The sequence below is a fragment of the Micropterus dolomieu genome, linkage group LG11 (assembly GCF_021292245.1).
Source record: "Micropterus dolomieu isolate WLL.071019.BEF.003 ecotype Adirondacks linkage group LG11, ASM2129224v1, whole genome shotgun sequence".
NCBI lineage: Eukaryota > Metazoa > Chordata > Actinopteri > Centrarchiformes > Centrarchidae > Micropterus > Micropterus dolomieu.
In genome coordinates, this window is record NC_060160.1 from 1,980,462 (window position 1) to 2,006,912 (window position 26,451).

The 26,451-nt window shown below is 40.9% G+C and overlaps 2 protein-coding genes across 6 annotated transcripts in view; both read right to left on the bottom strand.

Moving 5' to 3' along the window:
- The window catches only part of kcnh5b (potassium voltage-gated channel, subfamily H (eag-related), member 5b), a 1,142,829-nt gene that overhangs the window by 355,614 nt on the left and 760,764 nt on the right, over positions 1-26,451 (bottom strand). The window lies entirely within an intron of this gene.
- syt16 (synaptotagmin XVI) overlaps positions 1-26,451 on the bottom strand; it is a 58,708-nt gene that overhangs the window by 29,322 nt on the left and 2,935 nt on the right. For 3 of the 5 annotated variants that reach the window (XM_046062572.1, XM_046062575.1, XM_046062570.1), the window contains one exon: positions 380-436. The exons of 1 other annotated variant lie outside the window; for it this stretch is intronic. In XM_046062572.1, the coding sequence (XP_045918528.1) occupies positions 380-436 (57 nt within the window). Of the gene's footprint in view, positions 1-379; positions 437-2,099; positions 2,238-26,451 lie in introns of those variants that run through there. One more of the 5 variants, XM_046062573.1, reaches the window with a different exon arrangement.

Genomic DNA, 26,451 nt, shown 5'->3' on the forward strand with positions numbered 1-26,451 from the left:
GGTTGTTGGTACCAGACGGGCCGGTCTGAGTATTTCACAATCTGCTCAGTTACTGGGATTTTCACGCACAACTATTTCTAGGGTTGACAAAGAATGGTGTGAAAAGGGAAAAACATCCAGTATGCGGCAGTCCTGTGGGCGAAAATGCCTTGTTGATGCTGGAGGTCAGAGGAGAATGAGCCGACCGATTCAAGCTGATAGAAGAGCAACTTTGACTGAAATAACCACTCGTTACAACCGAGGTATGCGGCAAAGCATTTGTGAAGCCACAACACGCACGACCTTGAGGCGGATGGGCTACAACAGCAGAAGACCCCACCGGGTACCACTCATCTCCACTACAAATAGGAAAAAGAGGCTACAATTTGCAAGAGCTCACCAAAATTGGACAGTTGAAGACTGGAAAAATGTTGCCCGGTCTGATGAGTCTCGATTTCTGTTGAGACATTCAGATGGTAGAGTCAGAATTTGGCGTAAACAGAATGAGAACGTGGATCCATCATGCCTTGTTACCACTGTGCAGGCTGCTGGTGGTGGTGTAATGGTGTGGGGGATGTTTTCTTGGCACACTTTAGGGCCCTTAGTGCCAACTGGGCATCGTTTAAATGCCTATCTGAGCATTGTTTCTGACCATGTCCATCCCTTTATGGCCACCATGTACCCATCCTCTGATGGCTACTTCCAGCAGGATAATGCACCATGTCACAAAGCTCCAATCATTTCAAATTGGTTTCTTGAACATGACAATGAGTTCACTGTACTAAAATGGCCCCCACAGTCACCAGATCTCAACCCAATAGAGCATCTTTGGGATGTGGTGGAACGGGAGCTTCGTGCCCTGGATGTGCATCCCACAAATCTCCATCAACTGCAAGATGCTATCCATCAATATGGGCCAACATTTCTAAAGAATGCTTTCAGCACCTTGTTGAATCAATGCCACGTAGAATTAAGGCAGTTCTGAAAGGGGGTCAAACACAGTATTAGTATGGTGTTCCTAATAATCCTTTAGGTGAGTGTATGTACACACACACACACACACACAGACACAGTACAGGCCTAGTTTATATTGAACCAACTTCATTCCACAGTAGCAATAGAAGAAAGACTAAAAACCTGCTCCAAACAGTGTGTATGTGAGAGAGAGCTAAATCAGACACACAAACTCTCCTCCCGTGCATTTATTCATTTAGCTGATGCTTTTATCCAAAGTGACTTACAATTGCTCTATATGTCAGAGGTTGCACGCCTCTGGAGCAACGAGGGGTTAAGTGTCTTGCTCAGGGACACATTAGTGTCTCACAGGGGGGGATTGAACCCAGGTCGCTGACACCAAAGGCATGTGTCTTATCCACTGTTCCATCACCACCCCTAATTATTGCAGCTAAATGTATTTCCTGATGCAACAAATGGAGAATCATTGTTGTTTGTTTAAAGTACCTTAATTATCCCATTGTCATATGTATACGTGTATATGTTTATGTCATGTAATATAGTTTCTTATTTTAATAATTGTTCCTTTGAAAAATTCTACTGCTTGACAAAAAGCAAGACATATTTTTAATATAACAAAGGCCTACATTGTGTTGTTGTTGTTTTTATTCCTCTTTCTTTAGTTTTTATAATGTAATTTCATTGTTTATATGTGAATTTGTGCTCTGGCAACATCGCAACCTAAACATTCATGGCAATAAGCCTGAGAGAGAGAGAGAGATGTATGTATGACGCTTTGGCAATATTGTTGTTACACATTCATGCCAATAAAGCTAATTTGAATTGAGAGATATTTGAGAGATCTTATCTCATAGAAACAGGTTTCTGCCATTACATATCAAAGCATTCCTCCATTACAACTTTTTGCAGGAAGACTGCAGAGACATGAAAAATATTGTTAAGATCTAGCAAATATCAAAAACTCCTGGCCAGACTGAAGAAGGTAAGTAAAAATGTAAGACAGAAAGCAGGAGAGAAAGAGTAAGAGGAATCAGACGATAGGATGGGAAGAGGGAATGCAGACTGATGTAAAAACAGGTTTCCAGCTGCTCCTTAAAAAGTCTTAACATCAGGGAAATTAAGATCATAAATAGTCTTAAATTTACCTTAAATGTGCTATAGGTATTACATTTGGCGATGGTGCGTTTGAGGCTAGTGGGAAAAATCAATTGGGATACAATCAATTATATTCTAACAAAAATGGTCTTGTTACGTTGTCAAAACACATTATTCCATCAATAAATCCCCAGGAACTGCTGCTGCGTCGTTTCATATTTGTCAGCAGACGTGGCTCGTATGTCATCATAACCATAATAACGCAGATTTGAATGTAAACAACTACTATAGCTTGTATTCAAATTAGCCCCTGAACTCTGACCTTTCGAGTGACACCAAATCCAACCCAATAAGAGCTCACGTGTCCGTTTCACAGCCTTCAACAGCCAATGAGAGTCCGCGCTGTAGGAAAAGGGGCGGCCCCTGTTATTTCGTGGGTAGGCCGAGCCAATTGCAAGCGACTGTGCCGATGACTGGCACTCCGTGTACCCAATAAAATTCTGAAAATAACAATATCCAGCTTTAAGTAGGAAGTTCATGATCTACCAGCAAAAAACACGTCTGCATCGAGCTACCGGCTGATACGGAGCGATGCAGCAGCAGCCGCCTGCCGCCAAGACTCAGACTAAGACTCAGAAAAACCTGTGGAAAATAGTCATTTTTCATGGGATTGGTATGAAATTTAAACTTGGACTAGGTAAGGATTTATGCCGTGTCCCAACAGTGTGTCCCAGCTAAAGTTGTCTGCATGCATTTGTTAGTAAGCATTTTCAAGAAGAAATGAAAATAATATAGTAGTTTTTGTGTGTTTAAACTTATATTAATCAATTCCAGTAGCTCTTACAATCATTCTGACTTTTAAAGATAACACTCTGGAGTGTCTAACCCAAGAGATGCCCAAAACCATGCATGTACTCCAAATGGTTCAAGAAATACATTAAATTTACTTTGGATATGTCTTGAATAGGCGTTTTGCATGAATTTTACAGGAATGTTAAGAGGTTAAAGCTCTTAAAAAGCATTGAATTTGACTTTAAAATGGTGCAAGAGCCTTGAAAAGGCAGATTTTAAGAAAAGAGAGAGAAGAGAAATCACAGAAAAAAAACACATCTGGACCAAAATAAAAAGAAAGCAGTTAAACCCAGACAGAAACCAAAATATAGAGTAAAAAAAAAGAGAGGAGAAAATTACAGGAGGAGGAGAGAAACATGCTGTGGAGATGGAGATAAATGACGAGAGAGATGTGGTGATACGAGGCGTACTACTCTGCTCTAAATACAGATGAATAGAAATACATAACGGGGGGTCGCCGTCTCTCCCGTTTCCACAGTAACATATCAGAGAGCAGAGCTGAATCGACGGGTACACATCCTGCCACAGAAAGGAGCGTAGGTGTGTGTGAGGATGTAATACTATTACACACGTTATTTATTTCATACACCACCTTTTGTTTTTCCCCTTTTCACTTATTTTTTTAGGGATTGAACCGCCCACGCTGTACAGATGTACCTTATTAATCTACTCCGAAAAACATCCCCTCACATCGCCAAGCGACACTTGTGTGTGTGTTTGTGTGTGGTGGCAAAACTAATGAGCAACAACAGCAGCTGGTTCCTGTAGCGACGATGCTGCAACAGCATCTGTGACATTTAACGCCTGCTGTCCAAATGCATAGGCGCCGATACAAAGGATGCACCGATCTGACACTGATATCGGCCCGATACTGACTCAAATAGCTGGATCAGGTGACAAAGGGGTCACTCCATCAATGAAATAATTTGGTGCCATATAGCAGAGTAGGAGTATCTGTATCTGTCACCTCGCTGCACAGCGAGCCGCTAACAGCAGCTATATGGTTGGCGCAAGCTAGCTGCTGCGTGCTAGTCAACAACATTGCCAAGCAAACTCCTTTTTGTAGTTTGCCCAAGTCTTATGTCATTACCTTCAGGGCACGTATATCAAGTCAATTTAAATACGCAGCAACGCACACGTGCGCCATGGTGCGGAGCCGAATGGCTGTCCGCAGCTAACCACTGCGCTGCGGTAACATTGTAACAAAATTTCTACAGAAAGCAACACAAAAAACAGCTGCAGGTGTCCAACACACTACGCTCGTTAGTGAGCTTCAAATGAGGCTTACTGTTCAGTTTCTCAGTCCCTCAGGATCACAACGTTAGTCCAACATCGCCGAGCGTGCTAGCCACATTAGCCGCGCAATATGCGATCGCCAAGTTAGCTAACCTTTAAAATAAACAGTAAAACAACACAAAACACGGCAACACTTACAGCTTCAGAGTTTGAAGTCGGGTCTCGTACAGCCGATCCATCCTTGAACTGTTACAGAGCTCGTTACGGTTGTGGAACTTTTGAAGCACTCATTTATTAATTTAACACGCCCTGAAGTGTACAAGAATGTTGCGGTGATTGCCATCCTCCTCTCCATTTTGCGGTTATCGCGACAGCCCTACTGGTATCGGATCAGTACTCGGCATTTGCCGATATCCAAAGACACAGCAATTGGTATGATTGGTGCATCCCTAACTGATCCTCATTTGTATCAGCATTTTAGATAACAGGAAGGAGAACACAAGCTGCAGACGCAACCTAATCAACATGAATAACATAACACAGTCCAGTTTTTTTTCAGTGTTCAAGTTAGTTCAAGTTAGTAAGAAGGTGCAGCAACGTCTCCACTTCTTGAGAAGGCCAAATATTCTGGGCAACTTCCACCACTCAACAGAGAGAATCCTCAGAATAGCCTCCTGCATGGCAATATGGTATTCGACCGCTACTCGAAAGCCTTGCATTTGGGTTTTTGAAACTGCACACAGCACATCAATGGATGCATTCTCCAGACTTTGTTCATCTTATGACTTTTCGTCTAGCACCACTGAACGGTCAAATATTCTACATGAGCAACACCAAAAATATGTTTTAAACTACTACGTGTTACTACCACTATAACAAATTTCCAGTCAGCCGCTGTACTTGTAATGCTAACACTGCTCGCCAACGCGCTGAGATTATGCTAACATGCCAACTGTAGCACATTATATGTAATGTCAAAACAACCAGTGGCATCTGACGCGCATCAAAACTAAGTGAGCCAACACGCTCGCGGTGTTTTGATAAGATGTCTTGTCAGCATTTTAGCACCTTAAACCTGCATTCTCTCTACCGGTCAGCAGGGCGTGACGCCACTGGCTACAGATAAAAGTGTGATTGTATAGAAGTCTGTGAGAAAATGTTTCTACTTCTCAACTGATTTATTCCCTCAGTAAACACTTTCCTGATGAGTTTATGGTCTCAGTCGCTAGTTTCAAGTCTTCTTCAACACAGCATGATGTTCATTTAGTAAATTATGGTCCCATTTAGAGGAACAGAGACCAGGAAGCAGGGGAGGCTTTAGGACTAGCTACTGTACCTTGTGATTGACAAGTCACTACCATGGCAACCTGCGACCGATCCGCTGGTCTGTCTATTTCACCAGCGCAGCTGAGAGTCAGCAGTTCAATTTATCGGCTTGTTTATCACTAGCCAAAAGAAGCATCCCAGTTAATATTACAGTTAACATGAATTACGGATGCATTTTGCTAACCAAGCTAGTTAGCCAGCGCCACCCTCTTATCTAAATATGGTCGTATCCGGTGTCAAAATGTCAAACTCGAGGCTTCAAAACAGTAGTCCAGTGTTTCCCATTAATTTTCTTTTGATGTAACTACGGTAACGTTAACGGCCTGTTTCTGTCACTCGTTTGTGAGAAGGCGATTAAGCTAGCCGCACCTACATTTGCACACGTATTAACACCATTATGGTAAATCCACTGAAGCTGCCCAGAGCGAGCTGACAGGCAGGTTAGAGACTTTATCCTGTCAGTTTGTCTCTTTACAAAGATAAGTGCTGCAGTATGAGAGTCCTGCCTGAAGAGAGGCTGTGAAGTCTTCATGTTACGCCATACGAGAACCACACACAACATTATTTATCAAGTTCGGACTCTGGTTGGACTTAATGAATTTAGCGCGAAGATACACACAACGCCCGGGTTTCAAAATAAGGTGTCTATACAGCATGGAAATAAGATTAATTGGATTATATTCGCAGAAAGTATAAAACATATTACAGGTGTCCATTAAAAGTAAAAAATAAATAAATACAATAAAATGTTTGGGAAATTACTTATTCTATTTTCAATTCTTTTATTCAGGGTTTTTGGGAAAACATTAAATAAATTTGTTAACTTTTGTTGCTGTTTCATCACCATTTATAGCTCTACAATGGGTTTATGATCAAATAGTTTATTAGAGCACAACATTGTTTACAAACATACCAAGTTCTTCATAGATAGCCTCTTAATTTTGCACCAAATTAATGCATTTAACTTTAAAATGTACCAATGTTTCTTAGGGGGGGTGGCATGCTTCAGGCGGACACAAACACCACTTCATGCTGCAGGATGTGTAAATAAGCAAACACTTGCTCACGTGTACGATAACATGTCAGTGTTGTGTCTACAGCTCGGGGGGCGAGTAGCCTAACCTGGAGCACTTCAACCTGTAATAGAATCATAACAATACCCTTTTTTTTTTAGATTACGTGTAAGAATGTGTCTTGTGGCTTAAGTGTAATAACTGAATCTGTGCATCAATGACCTCTGTGCAATGTATTTTATTTATTTGTTACTATAAGCTGCTAATTAGATGAGATTGCTCCGACAGAAATTTGTTGTATGAACGCATGCAATGACAATAAAGATCTATCTATCTATCTATCTACACGGAGCAGATTTGAAGAAAATGTAAAACGTTTGAGTTTATTGTTTAATAGTAATGTTTTATTATGAACATACACATGAATGGACCCAAGGAAGAATAGCCAATGCCTGAGCTGGTACTAATGTGGATCCTAATAAAGAAGAAAAGAAAGGACTTCCCCCAAAACAATTGCAATCGGTGCATCTCTGGTTAACGTGCTAAATGTTGACTACATGCTAAACCTTAGCAAATTAGCACTTTCACATCATCATCATTTCATTAATATAAATATTGTCTTTTGGTGTTTTCATCTGACAACACAAGTTCCTTCTGGACAGCTCAGTTCTGTGTCTTTTTCTTCTAGTTTCCAACAACACATTTTATTAACCAGATAATAGAAACAGCAACAACAATAATGGAAGAAAAAAGATCATAACTATTATTTACTGGGGACTAAAATGTTTACTGACTAAATAAAGGGCATGAGAAATGCCTGCACAAAACAATTAAAGACACCTAAATTGTATCTGATGCTATAATTGATATTCCATGACAAAAATCTGATTTAAATACAAAACTTGAATTAATTTACACAAACTAAACCCCCTGCTGAAGTGAGCACAGTGCGCCAGTAAATATTTGGACGGTGTGTTCGGGTGCGGCTGTAAAGTGGAGTTTCCCCTCTCAGCTGCTCTGACAGTCAGACACTGAGCTCAGTGTTGGACACTCAGAGCCTCCTACTGTCTGCATCCAGATGGACAGGAAGAACTCCCGGGGTCAAAGTCTGGCCTCACACCTGCTGCACACACACAGGACTCAAACATGGACGCACTTCATTCCAAATGCAGAGATCCCTGTTTGCTTGGTTCTAACACACAACACACATATTAATGTATACAGTTTTTGTAAATGCCCAAGGTGAAGTCTAACAACAATCCAAAACCCAAAAGATATTCAATTATTCATTTATTGTAATTGTTGCAAATATATTTGGGTAATTCATTGACGTTTTCCATTTAAGTTGCATTTTGAAGCCACTGACATTTCTTTTGTCAGTGGCGTTAAATTGTGGAATAAACTTAATGATGAATTAAAGCAATGTCCAAACATATTCCATTTTAGATAAGATATTCAAAGAAATTTTATAAAATGAGTAGCTCAAATCAAGCAATCTGATTGGTTCACAGTAGTGATATAATGAGCGTATACAACAGGTATGACGTTGAATTCCTTTGCAGAGATCCGTATCACTCTGCGGCAAACAGGGTTCGAGTTATAATCTGAGCTTCGTGGGGGTCTCACGCCCCATTTACACCTGGTATTAACATAGCAGCTGATCAAGGACAGACGCAATTCTGCCCTTTCTGGTAGGTATAATATTAAAGTGTTATTATTTTACGCACTGCTGGCCACCGGCACACAGTAGCAAGCATATTAGCATATAAATTCAAGTTACCAAAATCAATCTCCTCACGCTGGACAGTTTTTTAGTGGATGCACAACAAACGGCAACGTGCAAATAGAGATGAATAAATGTTTAAAATAATTCTAGGTATAATATGGTATTTAGGGAGTAAAGGAGTAGGAGTACACAAGTTTTAGTAACAAGTTTCCTACCTAAGTAATGGAAATTATGGCTTTTTTTAACCTTGTTTTATTTAAATTTATTTTTTACATGTTCAAATTAAAAGATATCAATCAAAAAAAGTTCTCGGGGCCCCCCAGGGGTCGTTGAGGGGGGTTTCAGGGGGTCCCCAGCAAAAGGGGAAACATTTATTTTCACTATATATAGCCTTTGACATTCTTCAAACCTGTACATTTGGTTTTAAAGTGAGATCAAGGAATACAGACTTACCTCGTACTTTTAGATATTATTTTGCAAAAAATTCACAGTCCCATAATTACCCAACTAGACAAGCTAAGAATCTTCATTGTCCTCTGTATAAAACATCACATGGTCAGTTTTCTATTAAATATCGTAGAGTTATCTTGTGGAACGAAAATGTGCATTTAATGGATTTTTCTGTGTCATTGTCTGGGTACAAAAAGAGATTTAGAAATGCACTGCTGACATTAGAAAATTGTATTTTTCTGTATTTCTTTGTACTTCATATTTATTATTATTTGTAATATTTACCGTTACTATTATTGAAAATACATTTGTGATTTTGTATTGTATCTTTACTGTATGTTATGTTTTCTGGGTATGGTTATTCATATAAGCCATAGGCTTCTACCACACCCTCACATGTATTTTTTATTTTATTTTGAAATTTCCTTAATTTTTTTTGGCATCTATGTGTGTGAAATTTTAAATAAAAATTAAAAAATGTACATATATAATTCCATCCATAAGTAACATAATGACTGAAAGCATGACTATTTAGGTCATGGATTTCCAACTCTTTCTGTAATAAAACGTCTAAAAGCCAAAGTCCTATCAGATGGGCGATACTGGGACAAAATCTTAAAAGTGGTCTAATTTGTCATTTTATGGGTCCTTGACGTGAAAAAGTTTGAGAACCACTGCTGTAGGTAACGAGGATGAAACACACGGAAGACAGCAACAAGTGCAGCTGCAGCTCGACTCGTCCAAAACAAGAACAATAAAGAGTCGTGTACAGAAGTACTTTGCAATAACATTATTTTTGCAAAGGCTAAACCCTGAAGGCTACGGCTAACGTAATGTAAACACAGCTCGTCCTTACCGCCTACGAGTCTGTGTCATCTGTCGCAATGTCGTTAGCGTTTTAAATACATATTGCTGGACTATTAGACATGTCAGTAAATTTAAACTACTGCTTGCTCTCTGAGTAGAGATGGGTGTGTGTGTAGCCTGTAGTACGCGGTATCGAGAATCGCGGAATTTCACCGGTATTGGTATCGACTAATAAATGTCGCTATGCTCGGGTGAAATGTTTAAAGCTGGTTACGGCTGATTTTGGTTTGAGCGTCTGTGTGTTAATCTCTGAAGAATCTAATACTTCCCTTTTTTTATAGCATGCAGACAACTTTTTTGTTTGGTCTGTATTTTACTTTGGTAAAACGAATGTAATTGTTTATGTTAAGCTAATATGGTTTCTTTATTTTCCTGTCAGTCTTGTGTGTTTAGTTTTCACGGTGGATTTGAAGAGAAGGCTACAAACAAAACAGAAGCAAGAAAGCCACTTGTGTCTGCCTGGGCTTGGAGGGAATAACAGTCATGCTAGCAGCACCGGGAGGATGTCATTAGGTTCAGTGGTGCTTAGAGTTGAATGCTAACATCAGCATGCTCAGAACAGAAAATTACCTCTCACCTCTGTGACGTGAGACAGGTGCGTCGGAGGGGGAAAAGTAGGTCAAAAGTTGCAAACAAACTCCAGCACTCTGTCTAACTTAGGCTGGCAATCTTTCAGCACTAGATTTTGCCTGATGAAAGTCTAGCACCGAAACATTGCCAGCTTTAGACGTTGTGCGGGAGTTTCTTTGCAATATCCACACAATAAAATGTTTAAAGGGACAATGCAAACATTTAGGTATAATGTTTACCATGTTCAGGATGTTAGTTTAGTGTGTTTGCACGCTAACTGTTGCTAATTCGCATAAACACAAAGCTCAGACTTCAGTTTTTAGCTTGAGTTTTCTTTAACTCACTCACAGAAAGAATTAACAGAATACATAAGACTAAATTAATCTAAAATAATCTCTGTGAAAGGTGATTTGCATTATTGCGCCAGCAGAATACTCATCAAACAGTTTCATCAACACTGAATCGTGCAGAACGTGCAAACGTATTAAACTTTAATGAATTAAGGTACAAACAAGGAACAGGAAGGTGATGTGACCCAGAGGCACCATAAGACACTAATGACATGGAGAGAGAGAGAGAAAAAAAACTGCAGAGTGACAGACACTGTTGTGAAAGCTTATGTGTGTGTGAATATTAAGTCCTTTCCCTCTGATTACTATGCAGCTGCTGACTTTTCCACCCCAGCTTTGATGTGAGTAGCTCCAGAGGAGGAAAGAGAGCCCTTTGATGTGAGCGCTAGATTAGGATGGGGGAAAAAAGTAGAAGAAGAAGACACACAGCGGCGGCGGCGGCGAAGGCCACGTTGTTACCGCTCATTAACTGAGAGATACGAAAGATCCTGAAGGGGATGAACACGAGGCTTTGTAGTTTTTTCTTTCGTCTTTTTTAGCGTGAATAAAAAGGAGCGCCTGCTGTCTCTCAGTTCGCCGTAAGGTCACTCATTAATGTGAGCAATTAGTTTCAGGACTGGGGGCCTGTGTGTGTGTGTACTGTGGCCCTTTGCCTACAGATTATTACTACAACACACAGCTGAATGCTCTGTCCTCAGTCTTGGGTTAATCAGCTCAGAAGCATCGTAGAGAGGAAGATTATTCCTCTGTAGTAAATGGTAAATGGTCTGTACTTGTATGGCGCTTTTCTACATCACGTTCACCCATTCATACTCTGATGGCAGCTGCTCATCAGAACCTGTAGTACTCTGGATGTTGAGTGAGGCCGTGTTGACGTTTATTTTGAAACTTCTACCCTCATAGAACAGGAATTTTTTTTCACTTCCTGAAAATGTCCTATGGGCATTAAAAACAAAAGCCTTTCCAAAATAATAACGTATGACTGTTCAGGCGGGGTTAGATCAGACGAAGCTAGCTTCTAATTGTCTTCAGGTCTATTGCTGCTTTTAAATGACTGCTTATTTAATAGAGCTGAACAATTAATCTAAATTTATTGATTTTGCATCCACGTTTCCCACAAATAGACTTCATACGGGCAGCCGCCCAGGTATATTATTAACATCCGCCCAGGAATATTATTAACAGCCGCCCAGGTATATTATTAACAGCCACACAGGTATATTATTAACAGCCGCCCAGGTATATTAACAGCCGCCCAGGTATATTATTAACAGCCGCCCAGGTATATTATTAACAGCCGCCCAGGTATATTATTAACAGCCGCCCAGGTATATTATTAACAGCCGCCCAGGTATATTATTAACAGCCGCCCAGGTATATTATTAACAGCCGCCCAGGTATATTATTAACAGTCACACAGGTATATTATTAACAGCCGCCCAGGTGTATTATTAACAGCCGCCCAGGTATATTATTAACAGCCGCCCAGGTATATTATTAACAGCCGCCCAGGTATATTATTAACAGCCACACAGGTATATTATTAACAGCCACACAGGTATATTATTAACAGCCACACAGGTATATTATTAACAGCCACACAGGTATATTATTAACAGCCGCCCAGGTATATTATTAACAGCCGCCCAGGTATATTATTAACAGCCGCCCAGGTATATTATTAACAGCCACACAGGTATATTATTAACAGCCGCCCAGGTATATTATTAACAGCCGCCCAGGTATATTATTAACAGCCACACAGGTATATTAACAGCCACGCAGGTATATTAACAGCCGCCCAGGTATATTAACGGCCGCCCAGGTATATTTACAGCCACCAAAGTATATTACTGTATATTTGGCGACGAATTTTAGTATTCTGCAGAGAAACAGAGAGAGATGTTATCTCTTACGTTACAAGACGCGGACATGGTGGATATTTTACAAGCAGGTAGACGCAATATGTTAAAAGCAAAAAATACCATTTTAAATTAATGTGTATGTTAATTATATTATAATTTTATTGTGAGCACATGACTGCACAGTTTATTTGTTCTTTTCAATAAAAATAAATAAATAAATAAATAAATATTAAAGCTAACCAGCAATACATCACCTGACCAGCTCGCTGCTGCTGCTAATGTTACAGCTGCGGATTCACACACCTGAAACAACAGGTGCTTCACTGGCTGCTGCTGCTCTACTTTCTGTGGAGGGCGGCAGACCTTTAGTCCTCGTGACAAAGTGTGTTATCTCCATAGTCCATAAGTTCGTTAGCTTGCTAACAAGGAAGCTGGCTCACTGAGTTGGGGGATACGAGTGAATGAAAGAGACACACAATAAGACAACATGCTCCACGTTAGGGCGGACCCACCTCAGGCTTAACCTACTTCAGGGCTCAGACTTTGTTAAACCTGCTTTCTGAAACAGGACCCAGACCTGTTAAAAACCACCCTGAACTCCAGGGCCGACATGTGATGTTCACACAAACAGCCGAGCTGTTGTTGTTGACGGTACGGGAGGTTGAATCAACCCAGAAACACATCAGCACATCATGTTTTCAGACTCAAACCCACTGACCGCTCACACACACCTGAAAATCATACTGTCCCTGGAAACAGCCAGCGGCTCTATTAAGGTATAATGAGAGCGCTTTTTACCACCCACATGTAAGAAGGTCTCATGTTACCATGGCGCTTTCTGTCTGTTTGTCCTGATTGGCCGGGAAGACTAGAGCGACTAAGGGTTGAGATGAAGAGATGATGAAAAAACCAAACAACTCAGAGGAGGATTCATTCAGAGAGAAGCTCAAAATATAAAGCGAGGCACAAAACCCCCATTTATATTTCACTGACTATACAGCCAGGCACTAATGCTGCATTCAAAATACTTTTACCCTACTATTAATCTACAACAGAAGATTGGAAATGTAATGCCATCTATGTTAATAATCTATTTTACGACAATAATGCAAAATGAAAGCATGAATAAATTTTTTATACTTACGTTTAGACGACTTGCTAGTTAAGATTAGAGAAAGATCTTTGTCTTGGTTACTTGGTACTGATGAAGTCAACATTTACGCAAAACAGTGGTTTTTTTTTTAATATTTAACCAAAATCACCATCTTTCCTTAACTACGATCGAGTGTTTTTGTTGTCTAAAACTAACCACACACTCAGGACAGAATGTTTTAGCATACATTTGATATATTGTGCTATTTTTCATGACTTGGGACAAACCTATTATTTAAAACCGCACTATACCGTTACATTTCCAAAGTTTTCACCACTTCAAAGCCCAAAATTGCAAATCAAGTCATAGGTACATAATAGGTGTAATAAATATTATTATTAAGACTAATCCTGTGAATTTGATAAATTAACCTCAAAGCGTCACTCAGCTCATCATCACGTGAGGGTAACAACTTTAAAGTCGCATATATGAACAGCACTGCTCAGACACTTTGGTCTCTGAGACATTATGATGTAATTGTTCTTTCAGACAGAATAATTATCTAACAGAGATGGGAACTCGAGTTTGAGACTCGGACTCGAGTCCGACTTAAGTCGCACACACAGTGACTTCAGACTCGACTTGAGACTCGTCCTCGAAAGACTTCAGACTCGACTTCGAGGTGCGGGACTCGTGAACAATGTTTGTTTTTAGGAAACGTCTGATGGGCTCGCTGTTACCTTTAACCTGCCTACGTAACACTTAGTATCAGCTGCACGTGGCCACACGTGAGAGAGGACAACAAACAGCGGCAGCTGCTGAGCCATTCATCATAAACTTTGGCTTTAAAACTTCAATCAACAAGCCCCAAACAAAGGAGCGCTGAATGCAAATTAGGTTAGTTACCTGAGGTTAGTAAACATGTTTAGCTCAGCATTGGCAATCTAACGTTAGCTTGAGTCTTGCTTTAGCTACGACCTACGGGGACTGTCGTTCGTTATGAAAAGATGAATGAGCGTTTGTTTGCTTGCCAAACTTGTGGTGGTCGATTAACGTAATCATTTACATCCCGCTGGCTGCCATCACGTTAATTATTACCGTTGGCTGCAAACAGGTTAGAGTTTTATTGTTGATCACGTAACGTTAGTTTTATTCAGTTATAATGTTACACTGGTTTGAGAGTCTGGGGATGTGTTGACTTACAGTAGTTTATAAGATGTCATTAATTGCATTGCACATTACATGGTTGTGCTCTGTAAGTGAAAAACAGGTTACAGTTACACAATCCCTTATAGCCATGCAGTTTTATAAGCAACCTGGATTGAACGCAGCAGGCGATACAACATTCATTATAACCACGAGTGACTTGAGACTTGACTTGGACTCCAGCTCAGTGACTTGAGACTTAACTTGGACTCTAGCTCAAAGACTTGAGACTTGACTTGGACTCTAGCTCAAAGACTTGAGACTTGACTTGGACTCTAGCTCAAAGACTTGAGACTTGACTTGGACTCTAGCTCAAAGACTTGAGACTTGACTTGGATTCCAGCTCAGAGACTTCAGACTTGGACTCCAGCTCAGAGACTTGAGACTTGACTTGGACTCCAGCTCAAAGACTTGAGACTTGACTTGGATTCTAGTTCAAAGACTTGAGACTTGACTTGGATTCCAGCTCAAAGACTTCAGACTTGGACTCCAGCTAAGAGACTTGAGACTTGACTTGGACTCCAGCTCAAAGACTTGAGACTTGACTTGGACTCCAGCTCAGAGACTTGAGACTTGACTTGGACTCCAGCTCAAAGACTTGAGACTTGACTTGGACTCCAGCTCAAAGACTTGAGACTTGACTTGGATTCCAGCTCAAAGACTTGAGACTTGACTTGGATTCCAGCTCAAAGACTTGAGAGTTGACTTGGATTCCAGCTCAAAGACTTGAGAGTTGACTTGGACTCCAGCTCAAAGACTTGAGACTTGACTTGGATTCCAGCTCAAAAGCTTGAGACTTGACTTGGACTATAGCTCAGTGACAGGGATTATTACTGTTACTTGCGTATCTAATAATAATTCAAACCGATTAGTCGATTGATCTAAAAATTTGTATATAAATGTATAAAAGGTCATTTTGATCATGTTTTTTTTTAGCAAAAGGATCAAATATTTCTTTGTTCCAGCTTCTCAGTTGTGAGAATCTCTTCTTTTTTGTGCTGCTGGTCGAACAACAGAACCTGAAGTTGTCATTTTGGGAATGGGTAAATTTACTGTCATCTTTGAAAATAAAGGTTATAGTTCAGCTGTAAAATATCCTGCCTCATTACATATTTGTTTATTAATCGATTACCCTGTACAATATCATATTTAAAATCAGCACAAATGATCCTCTGGCACATTTTTCTGTATTAGTATGTCTTACTGTGAATATGATATGGTATTTTATTATTTATTTGAGTTGATTTTCTCATGTCTATGTAACCCCAGCAAAAAAAGCACAACACAAGGTGTTAAAGCTAACAGGAAGCTTTCAGGCTTTCATTTCACACTTTACACATTTACAATGACAATGAGTATTTGAGTTAAATAACAGAGCGTTTGTGAAGCTTTACAATCCTGATACTGAGGCGCCATCTGCAGGTTACAGTCTGTGATGCATTCCACTACCATACTTTAGAAGAAGTCAAATTCAGAATGCCAAAAATACCAGGATGTGCTACTGCATATTTTGCTGTGTGCAAGCCAGCGTGCTTTTCAGGCTATTCTGATCCACAATCCTCTGAGCAGCATGAGCCTGAGCAAGAGGGTGAAAGTACAAGGCACAGTGTTATGAGTAAGTAGTATGCATACTGCGTGCAACAGTATGTGCTTTGTAAGGGCAGCAGCACTATGTACAAAAAGTACTAAAAATGCTTTGACATCACTGATGGAGGTGACATGAGGAAGTAAGAACTAGCCATAGACCGATTAATCGGGCCATTGTCTGGCATTTTGAGATCATCTGACTGAATTGGCCAGTCAGATGATACAGCCCAAATACCAGCACTCCCGAGGCTGTCATATCATCCTAATATACACGTTCTGAAATCTACATGCAGAACCCAATGTAATATATACAGTATATATATTTATATGTAAATATAATATTAAACTTCCATCTAAAACAGCACATTACTGCTAAGATAACATGTATTTTCTGCATGGAATAATGAATTACACATGACTTCCCTTTGTTTTTATGTCGGCATTCTATACCAGCCATCTGCTGCCCTGCTCGAAAAACCGATATCTGATTCTAAACCTATAAATCCCCCAAAAATTCTGTATTAATCCTTTAAATTTAAACATCCAACAGGTCCTAAAATGGATCACAGGCCTACCTGGCACGTTACATGGCTAAAGCAGCTTTGGTACAACTGATTGCTGTCAATCTAAAAATAACAAAGTTTCTCACTGAGCTTGCGGGATAAAAATAAAAATAAAAGCTACAAAACTGTTAAATAAAGTAGTGAGAGGCAGATAAAGTGTTAGGAAGCTTTGGGGCTTTTATCATGTTTGAAGGATTTAATCAGACTTTCTTTGTTTCTTCTACTGGACTGAGGTTCGCTCTTGCAAAAGAGATTTGGATCTCTATTAGACTACTTGAAATTAATAACATGACATATATATTTTTAGGTCAGGGCAATAAACGTATAACAATAACTCTCACAATATAATTTTGCTCAATATAAATACAACAAATCTTCAATAAATATTTGATTTTATTTAGTGCTGGGCAATGATTAATTGCACACACAGTAACTAACGATAAAATATTTCTTGTAAATCACAACTTAAACATTAATGCAATCAAATCAAATATAAAAATAACTCTTTGGTTTGATGTTGATTTGATAGGCGTAGCGACAAGCGGGCGCGTTCCCGTGAAACTGAAGCGGCTGAGCTTGCCTTACATTGTGTTCACACGCAACACTTTCCTCGCAGGGGTTTTATCGCTGGACAACTACCAAGTGTTCACACACAACGCAATAACGCAAATAAACACAATCCGCAATTACTACAGCTGTATGGACCCAAAGTAAACATTTTGCTGTGATTTAATTGCAATAAACGTAACAAACTGGTGCCGAAATAACTACAACTTGATGCCGATTTGTTAAACATATGAATTTGTGTTTTGTCAGGTCTGTCAGCAAGACAGCAGGACAACAACTTTTAAAATGTTTGTTTTGTGAATGGAGTTTGGATCGATAAGGGCCATAAGCGGAGATAGCGTGGGTGCATGGGGGCGGCCAACCCAAGGCCCCAGCTGGTAGGCGCCCCGTTCCGTGGGCTGCAAATTAGTTCTCTGTTGCTTGTAGACACAACAGCACAAGAGAATTGCATGCAGATAACAACCAACGTGAAAAAACATAAGTGCAGCCGTTCTTATGAAATGAAGCAGGCACTTCACTCCTGGTTTCAGTGGTAAACCACCACAAGAATGACAAGTAAAAATATGTTTTTTTAAACAGAAATGATTCTTATATTAAATTGACATTATGAAATGAACTGTATAACCAACTGATGACAGTTACAATAACCAACAAAAAACCCCACTAGATTCTAAGCAGTCACGTTTAAAAAAACATAAATCACAAAGTCACTTTTGTATTTCAAACAAATAGGAGACTTAGTAGCTAATTTTAACATTTTACCTTAACTGCCATGCATCATGGGAATTCTGAGGGACGGACGTAGGCTGCTATATATCACCCTGGACCAGAGCCAGCGTCAGACTGAGCTCAGCGGGGGGGCATTTATTTTCAACGGGTGGGCACTAGTGATGGGGAATTTTTTCGGATATCCTATAGGCTAGTTATTATTATATCAGAATCAGTTTTATTGCCAGGTATGTGTACACATACGAGGAATTCGACTCAGGATTGTACATTGCTCACGATGTGCTTACTTATACAATAATAAAATAATAATATAATAATAATAAAATAAAATCAGACACAAACTACAGTATAGACAACACTAATATACACACTATGAACAAAACAATATAGACATATTGACAAACAGTGCAGTGATCAGAGTGCAAAGGATGCAAGAGTAAACTATTCTCATTATGTACATGTTGAAGGTGGATATGATATACAGGTACACATACACATACATGCATACATGTACACATGTACACAGTGTGATGGAGCATAGTGCAAAGGATGCTGGAAAAAATAAATAAGACCTATGACCTGAGGTAGGTGTATTGATATACAGTATATACAATATGACATAGTATGAACAGCACTGAAATAGAGAATGGTGAATAAATAATGAAAGTGGAAAACAGTAAACAGCTGATTAGAGGCAGAGTTACTGGGTTATTGCACAGGAATTGTTCCTGACATTGTGAGTCAGAAATCAGCTGTTCATCAGAGCGATGGCTTGTGAGAAGAAACTGTTCCTGAGTGTGCTGGTTTTGGCGTACAGTGCTCTGTAGCGCCTACCAGAGGGGAGGAGCTGGAACAGGTTGTGTCCGGGGTGAGATGGATCTGCAGGTGATGTTTCCTGCCCGTTTCCTGACTCTGGAAATGTATAAGTCCTGATTGGAGGGCAGGTTGGCACCGATGATCTTTTCTGCAGTCCTGACTGTCCGTTGTAGTCTGCTCCTGTCCTTTTTGGTGGCAGATCCAAACCAGACAGTGATGGACGTGCAGAGGACAGACTGGATGATGGCTGTGTAGAACTGGATCAGCAGCTCCTTAGACAGGTTGAGCTTCCTGAGCTGACGCAGGAAGTACGTCCTCTGCTGGACCTTCTTGATGATGGTGTCAGCGTTGGACTCCCACTTCAGGTCCTGGGATATAGTGGATCCCAGAAACCTGAAGGATTCCACAGCAGTCACAGGGCTGTTGAGTATGGTGATGGGGGACAGAGTGGGGGGGGCTCCTCCTGAAGTCCACGGTCATCTCCACAGTTTTGAGCGTGCAGGTTGTTCTGACCGCACCAGAGAGTCAGCTGATCAACCTCCCGTCTGTAGGCCGACTCGTCACCGTCCCGGATGAGGCCGATGACTGTTGTGTCGTCAGCGAACTTCAGGAGTTTGACAGATGGGTCTCCTGAGGTGCAGTCGTTAGGGTAGAGGGAGAAGAGCAGTGGGTAGAGCACGCACCCCTGGGGGGCGCCAGTGCTGATAGTCCGGGTGCTGGATGTGATGTTTCCCAGCCTCACCTGCTGACTCCTGTCAGTCAGGAATTCTGTGATCCACTGACAGGTGGAGGCTGGCACAGTGAGCTGGGTGAGTTTGGTGCTTTGGTGCTTATATTATATATACACATTCTGTAAGGGATTAGCCTGAAGTGATGCAAACCAACTCCTCCTAAACCGACTCTATTACAAACAAAGTTAACGGCGCACACGTAGTTTAACTGCCAGGCTATCTCACTGGCAGCACTGACATCTTAATTCTAGGTTTACATTAAAAAGCTACTACTAAAAAAGCACCATTATCAAAACAATATCAAACACACTCACAACATACACAGAGATTGTTCTACAATATCCATTATCAAAAGTAAATAAAACAGCTGTTTCTCCACAGCGGGAGTGACATTTCAGGACAATGGACAGCGCACAAATGAAAAAATTAACTAAATAGGCTACCAAATTGAAACTCATCACAACAACACAAAATAGTGCACTTTGACAGAAGGCTACATAATACCAGTTACATTAATACTTCTTGAACTAGTCTGGCGTGAAGCATGCTCTTGTGGTCTGAGAACACATTTTTTGAGAGAGGAAAACAAATTTTTGCAGGTCGTGGTAGAAGCACCAAATACCAAGGCCAGTTCGAGTGCCGTCAACACAGTGGGCCTAGCGTTTTATGATGTTTAGACAACGATGTTAGCGTCCGCGGAGCCACGAACTAGCAGGTGTTGTGCCGCATTCTGCGTGCCTGCCGAGAATTGCGTGCACCTCGCGGGTGGTAACGCTAATTCCTGCTGAGAAAAGAGGTGGATGCAAATCTCGGCAGGTAGCCTCCAACATCTGTTCTGCCGAATTATGCATCCGCCTCTTAAGGTCCTTTTCAGACACTTTGTTGTGCTCATTGACCAAACGCGGTTATCACCACGTATGTTTACTGAATCATAAAGAAAGCTACTTCTAAGTGTAATTATTAACGACTCTAAACGTTCATAAAATATGTTTCATTTATCACCATTGATGAACCCCACAAAAGGATTTTAAACCATTTAAAAGCAGTTTTTGGAGGTGCATGCAATTCTCAGCAGGCATGCAAAACTCGGCATAACACCGCAAGGAATCTCCCGCTAACTTTATGTACGTACTAACCTGCAAGTGCATTGGGAGGGGGGAAGCAGGGGGGTTTCCTCACAGAGCCACATTGTGAATTTTATGTCAGCTTTAATATGTTTTCAACTAATGAACTGTTTGTAAATATATATATTTTCCTCACTGAAATGTGAATTAAATGAAACTTATATCATTTTGTAAATTATATCATAATTCTATTTGGGGGGGCATAAAAGACTTTTGGGGGGGAGCATTGCCCCTGGTGGCTGTTTCACCAGTGTATGAATGTGTGTGAATGGTGAATGCGAGGAAGTGTAAAAGCGCTTTGAGTGGTTGAAAAGATTAGAAAGAGGATACAGAGGATTTACATTTACATAGAGAGCAGGAAAGTGCTGCTAACATTAGCTTAGACTCTGATAGCGTATACTGTTTTTAAAAATACACCATCCTCCAAACTCTTTCTCCAAGCTCCATGTACGCTGAACAAACACATTGCTAAGCTATGATTGGACATCTCATATCTATTGCAACGTATAGAAACAGCACGCCTTCGTCTTTGTCTGAAACAAGCTTCGGTGTTGTCTTTACCGCCAGAAAGTAAAATTCTCTGTGAATAACAGCAGGTGAAACTAAATAAAAAATCTAGATGAGAAACTGGGCTCAATCATCATACAGTATGTTCTAGTTTTAAGGAGTAAGACAGTAAAATTCAAAGCTCACAGCCTCCACTTGTCGACCCAGTGGCCTCAGTTGTTCCTCCTTTGCTGGCCATGTCTTCACCTCCTCTCTGTTCGCTCCTTCTTCTCTCCTCTTCCTCACTCTTTTCTGTCTTCCTCCTCCCCAAAATATAAATTCCCACTGATGCAGACCGCTCTCCTTCAAACACCCTCTGTTCTCCTCGTCCTTTCAGTGAAATCTGATTGTTCAGTGTGTGACCTGCTCTGCGTCCCGTGTGGACCGTCAATCAGCACAGCTTTCCTGCCTCCCACTGGGCGCGGCAGACATCCCCTTCCTGAACACCACCAAGACACCAAACATCACAGAGGAAGGCAGAAAGAAGTGACCCGCCAAACACTGCGGCGTCGGACAATAAAGGCCAGAACTGATCAAAAGCAGTATTTGTTTTCTAAATTAGAGTTTAGAGTAGTCAGATAAGTATGTTACTCTTAAAGGCGTTGACAGCCCCCCATAACACCTTACACCTGTGGTCGGCAATAGGCTGCCCGCGGGCCAGAACCGGTCCGCCAGCAATAATATCTGGCCCGCGGCCAGATTGCTTTGATAGCAGAAAAATAAAGAATAAATTAATTGATGGCGGCTGGTGCTGAAATAGATATCAGTCATGACAGATACAGTTACTCACACAATCACTTCCTCTTAAGTGATGGTGCCTCCAAAATAAAAGCGCGAGAACGTTTATTGCAGCAATGCTTTATGTTGAGTTTATTGAAAGCTTTTACCTTGAAGAGTTCTGAAGGACATTTAAAAGAGTCTCGTGCTTGACACACCTCTGCGTGGCAATATTCATCCAGCCAACGTTCACAGCCTGTCGGCGCCGGAGAGGGAGAGGGTCGGACCTCTGGCGGGATAAATCTGACGCTCCGCATGATCCATGATAAGATTAACGTCAATAAAGGATGATGTCAATATGTTAGAGACCCTCCAAAATATCACAAATTATGCTTTTAGGGGAGCTGATGTCTTATTAGGGGGAACTTCATATGATTATTTGAACATTAAGTTGTTTCTGTTTGTGTAAAAATAAAAGTAATGGTACCTTTGCCGCAGTTTTGTGTCACTGTACTATTCTTTTTTGTCGCGGTTTTGAGCCCGCCGTGACACTGCATGCATGTGGACTTCCTTTGTAAAGGTTAACCTCCTTTGTGTTGCTGTGCATGACACTTAACCCCCTAGTTGCTCCAGAGGCGTGCGACCTCTGACATAGATAGCAATTGTAAGTCGCTTTGGATAAAAGCGTCAGCTAAATGAATAAATGTAATGTAATGTAAATGTAATTGGCGCTGTCGCAGAAAAAACTAGGGTCCTAGAAATGTGGTCCTAGGACTGAGGAGGTCCTGAAAATGCAGCCTCTGCTACTGCAGCTATATGTGAGAACCGCACTGCCTCGACTTTGTGATCCAAGATGGGTGTCGGGGTATCAACAGTTAGTGAAAGCTGTAGTTTACACTGTTTATTAGCACTTCTGTGTACTTGTGATTCATAGAAATGTTTGTACACAAAGTGCTGTCCAGCTGCTGTCTGTGGACGTGCTGCTACAGTGAAATACCGAACAATGCGGGTTTTTTTTTTATCAAACAGCGAATCAATAGCTAACCTGGCTATTTGTAAACAATGGCTTTCCAACTTGTTAATTAGAACGCCGTCAACTCGGGTGTGATCATACCCAGCTCCGACCTCCGAGGTAAATGGAACGCAGCATGACGACATACAGCCCACTAACACCATAAAACAACCGGCTCCACGTAAGGATAGAAAACAACAATAACGGTTTCTGTGCTGAAGCCCGTCAGACCAAACAGGTTCAGATGATGTTGAGTAAGAACAAAGTGAGCATTAGTAAAGCTGGAGAAACGCAGAGAAAGTCACGTTAGCTCGCCGGCTAACGCCAAGCAGTTGCTAACGTCATCCGGCGCAAAGTTGTATCGCTTTCCACATAAATTAACCAACTAACGCGACCCATAAAGCTATTCTATGTACCACTGGTATGTCAAATTGTTGATTTAGCCTGCAAGAAATTATGTAACGGTAAAAAGCAAATGTGGAGCGATTTGTTTACTAACGTTAGCCTATAGCGATGTAGCCAGGAGTGGCCAGCTAACGCTACATTAGCTCAGACCTGCCACTGTTTGCTTCGTAATGTTCAATTTCGATTTATTGTGGTTTTACCAATACTCGGCGAGCTAACGATGTAGCACGTCAGCTAAATGCAGTAAATGTAACGTGATCATGTAACGAGCATGGATTAGTTCAACCTGCAGCTGATAAAACTATTACTGTAACGTTGCAGTGGGAGTTTCCAGCGTGTTGTGTGAAGCTGTCACCCTGCCTGTATGTCTCTATCGCCGATGTCACGCCTTTTTTTCCCGGGAGTACTGTGCCAACATGCCGGTGTATCGCTGTGCTGAATGAAAGGTACGGCGCCGGGGTGTTGATCTGCCTCTGACACGGGAACGTTGAAGTAACAGAGCCCGAACATGTCTGTGTGAAAAGCCACAGCCGCCATGCAGTTGTTTCTGCGTTTATTGCAGGATTTCTGTATGAAAGCGGTTGTGTTTCGGATTATGCTCGTTCATGAATTCAAGCGAGCACGCGTACGAGCACACGCCTAGTTGCAATCTTAAAAATTATACAGTGACAACCGGGGACTTTTTTTCCAGGTGAAAAATAAAACCCAGTACAGCTCAGACATGGGCTTCAGTGCACTAAAATTTTACAAAGCTTACAATGTCCTTACATATTTAACTAATGTGTGCAGTCTATAGATGATGATAAATCAAATTCATTACACCAGTTCATGGGTGTCCCATACAACACGACAACAGCAGACCATCATGACCACTCAAAACAGACCCACACACTGATGAAATGTAATCTGCGTTCAATAAAGCAGCAGTCATACACTGTTGGGGAATTGGGAATTTGTGGGTCTCTGTCTAGACCTGCTCCATATAAAAAGTGCATTGAGATGCCTTTTGTTATGAATTGGTGCTAGATAAATAAAATAAAAAATAAATAAAACCGAATACATTTGAAATAACAAACCTGCATTTTAACATTTACCTAGGCAGGAGTGAAAACAAATATCATGCTTATTGTAGACAGACTCACAAAATACCAAAAATGAAATTATAAACTCTATATTGATCTACTATAACTAATCCTCACTTTCACCGGTCATGTCTAAGCACCAGTGTTGGCTGACAATTACATAAAATATGAAATGATATAGTGGTAATGAAATGACAAGGTGGGCTATCAGCTAGCTAAAATCACATAGCTCTTTTAAAGCTGCCGCTGCGAGTGATGCGGGCAGACAAGACGTTAAACTAACGTCAAGGTTACGAAATGGTACGGTCCATTTTAGGGGTGTCAGAAATCGTATTTCAAGAAGAAGAAAATAAGGCATGAGTATGGGAAATATATTGTAATATTTACAATGACAGGTAAGAAAGACCCCCCTGAACTGTTGTTTTTGCGTCTTTTAGGGGGATCCAAGCCTTAATTAGGGGGGTCAGACCCTCCCAATACCCCCTGTAATTCAAACCATGACCGCACTGCTAGTGGCCGCTGAAAACTCCATAATGCAACTTAAAGGTTTGATAAACAAAGCCTGAGATGAGTGCGGTTTCCCGTCACACTGGATGGAAGGCACCACAGCTCTATAAAGAGGCAGTGCTCAAATAAACAGGAACAAACATGGATTTCAAGGCGGTTTCAATTTCCTGTTGCAGCTAATGACACACACACATAAACACACAGCAGCTTTAAATATTACTCATGGACCCGAATGAGAGCGCTTTCCTCTCTCAGCCTGCCAGCCAGCAGTCAGTGGGGAAGAGAGGGCCATGAATTAGACATCAAACCAGTCAGTAACTAGGCCCCGATAACCAGAAACAGCATCACACTCCCGGCTGACTGCTTCCTGCTGTTTGACAGCACTCGTCACACCCAGAGAGGAGAGCAGCTTAAGATGTTGTACATATGTGTTGTAAGCCATATCCAGCTGTGTGTGTGACAACCTGGTGTTTCCTTTTGTTATTTATTTTCATCATTGAGTTCTCATAGTTTATTTTTGCCCTATAGAGGTGAGGCCTAAAGCTGACAGCTATATTCTGCTATATTTTGATCAACAAAAGTGATATGGTTTGCAGACAGTTATGAGACAGGAGTCCCTAATAATGTTTCCTGAACATACTGTGAACTTAGCTGGTATGTTCCCAGTTGGCTACCGTGTTAGCAGTAAGCTCGCCGATTACAGTAGCTCGCCAACTTGCCCCGCGAGTATTCACTATGTCACCAAACTTCTAGAAAAACACACCAGAACAAACAGCATATATAGCTCTCTCTGGATAAAAACGGCTTCCCGGGAGACTGCATAAAGGGATTACATTTATTTATTTAGCTGACGCTTTTATCCAAAGCGACTTACAACTGATATATATGTAAGAGGTCATACGCCACTGGAGCAACTAGGAGTTACAGTGAGGAAAATAAGTATTTGAACACCCTGCTATTTTGCAAGTTCTCCCACTTAGAAATCATGGAGGGGTCTGAAATTGTCATCGTAGGTGCATGTCCACTGTGAGAGACATAATCTAAAAAAAAAAAATCCAGAAATCACAATGTATGATTTTTTAACTATTTATTTGTATGATACAGGTGTTCAAATAAGTATTTGAACACCTGTCTATCAGCTAGAATTCTGACTCAAAGACCTGTTAGTCTGCCTTCAAAATGTCCACCTCCACTCCATTTATTATCCTAAATTAGATGCACCTGTTTGAGGTCGTTAGCTGCATAAAGACACCTGTCCACCCCATACAATCAGTAAGAATCCAACTAGTAACATGGCCAAGACCTAAGAGCTGTCCAAAGACACTAGAGACAAAATTGTACACCTCCACAAGGCTGGAAAGGACTACGGGGAAATTGCCAAGCAGCTTGGTGAAAAAAGGTCCACTGTTGGAGCAATCATTAGAAAATGGAAGAAGCTAAACATGACTGTCAGTCTCCCTCG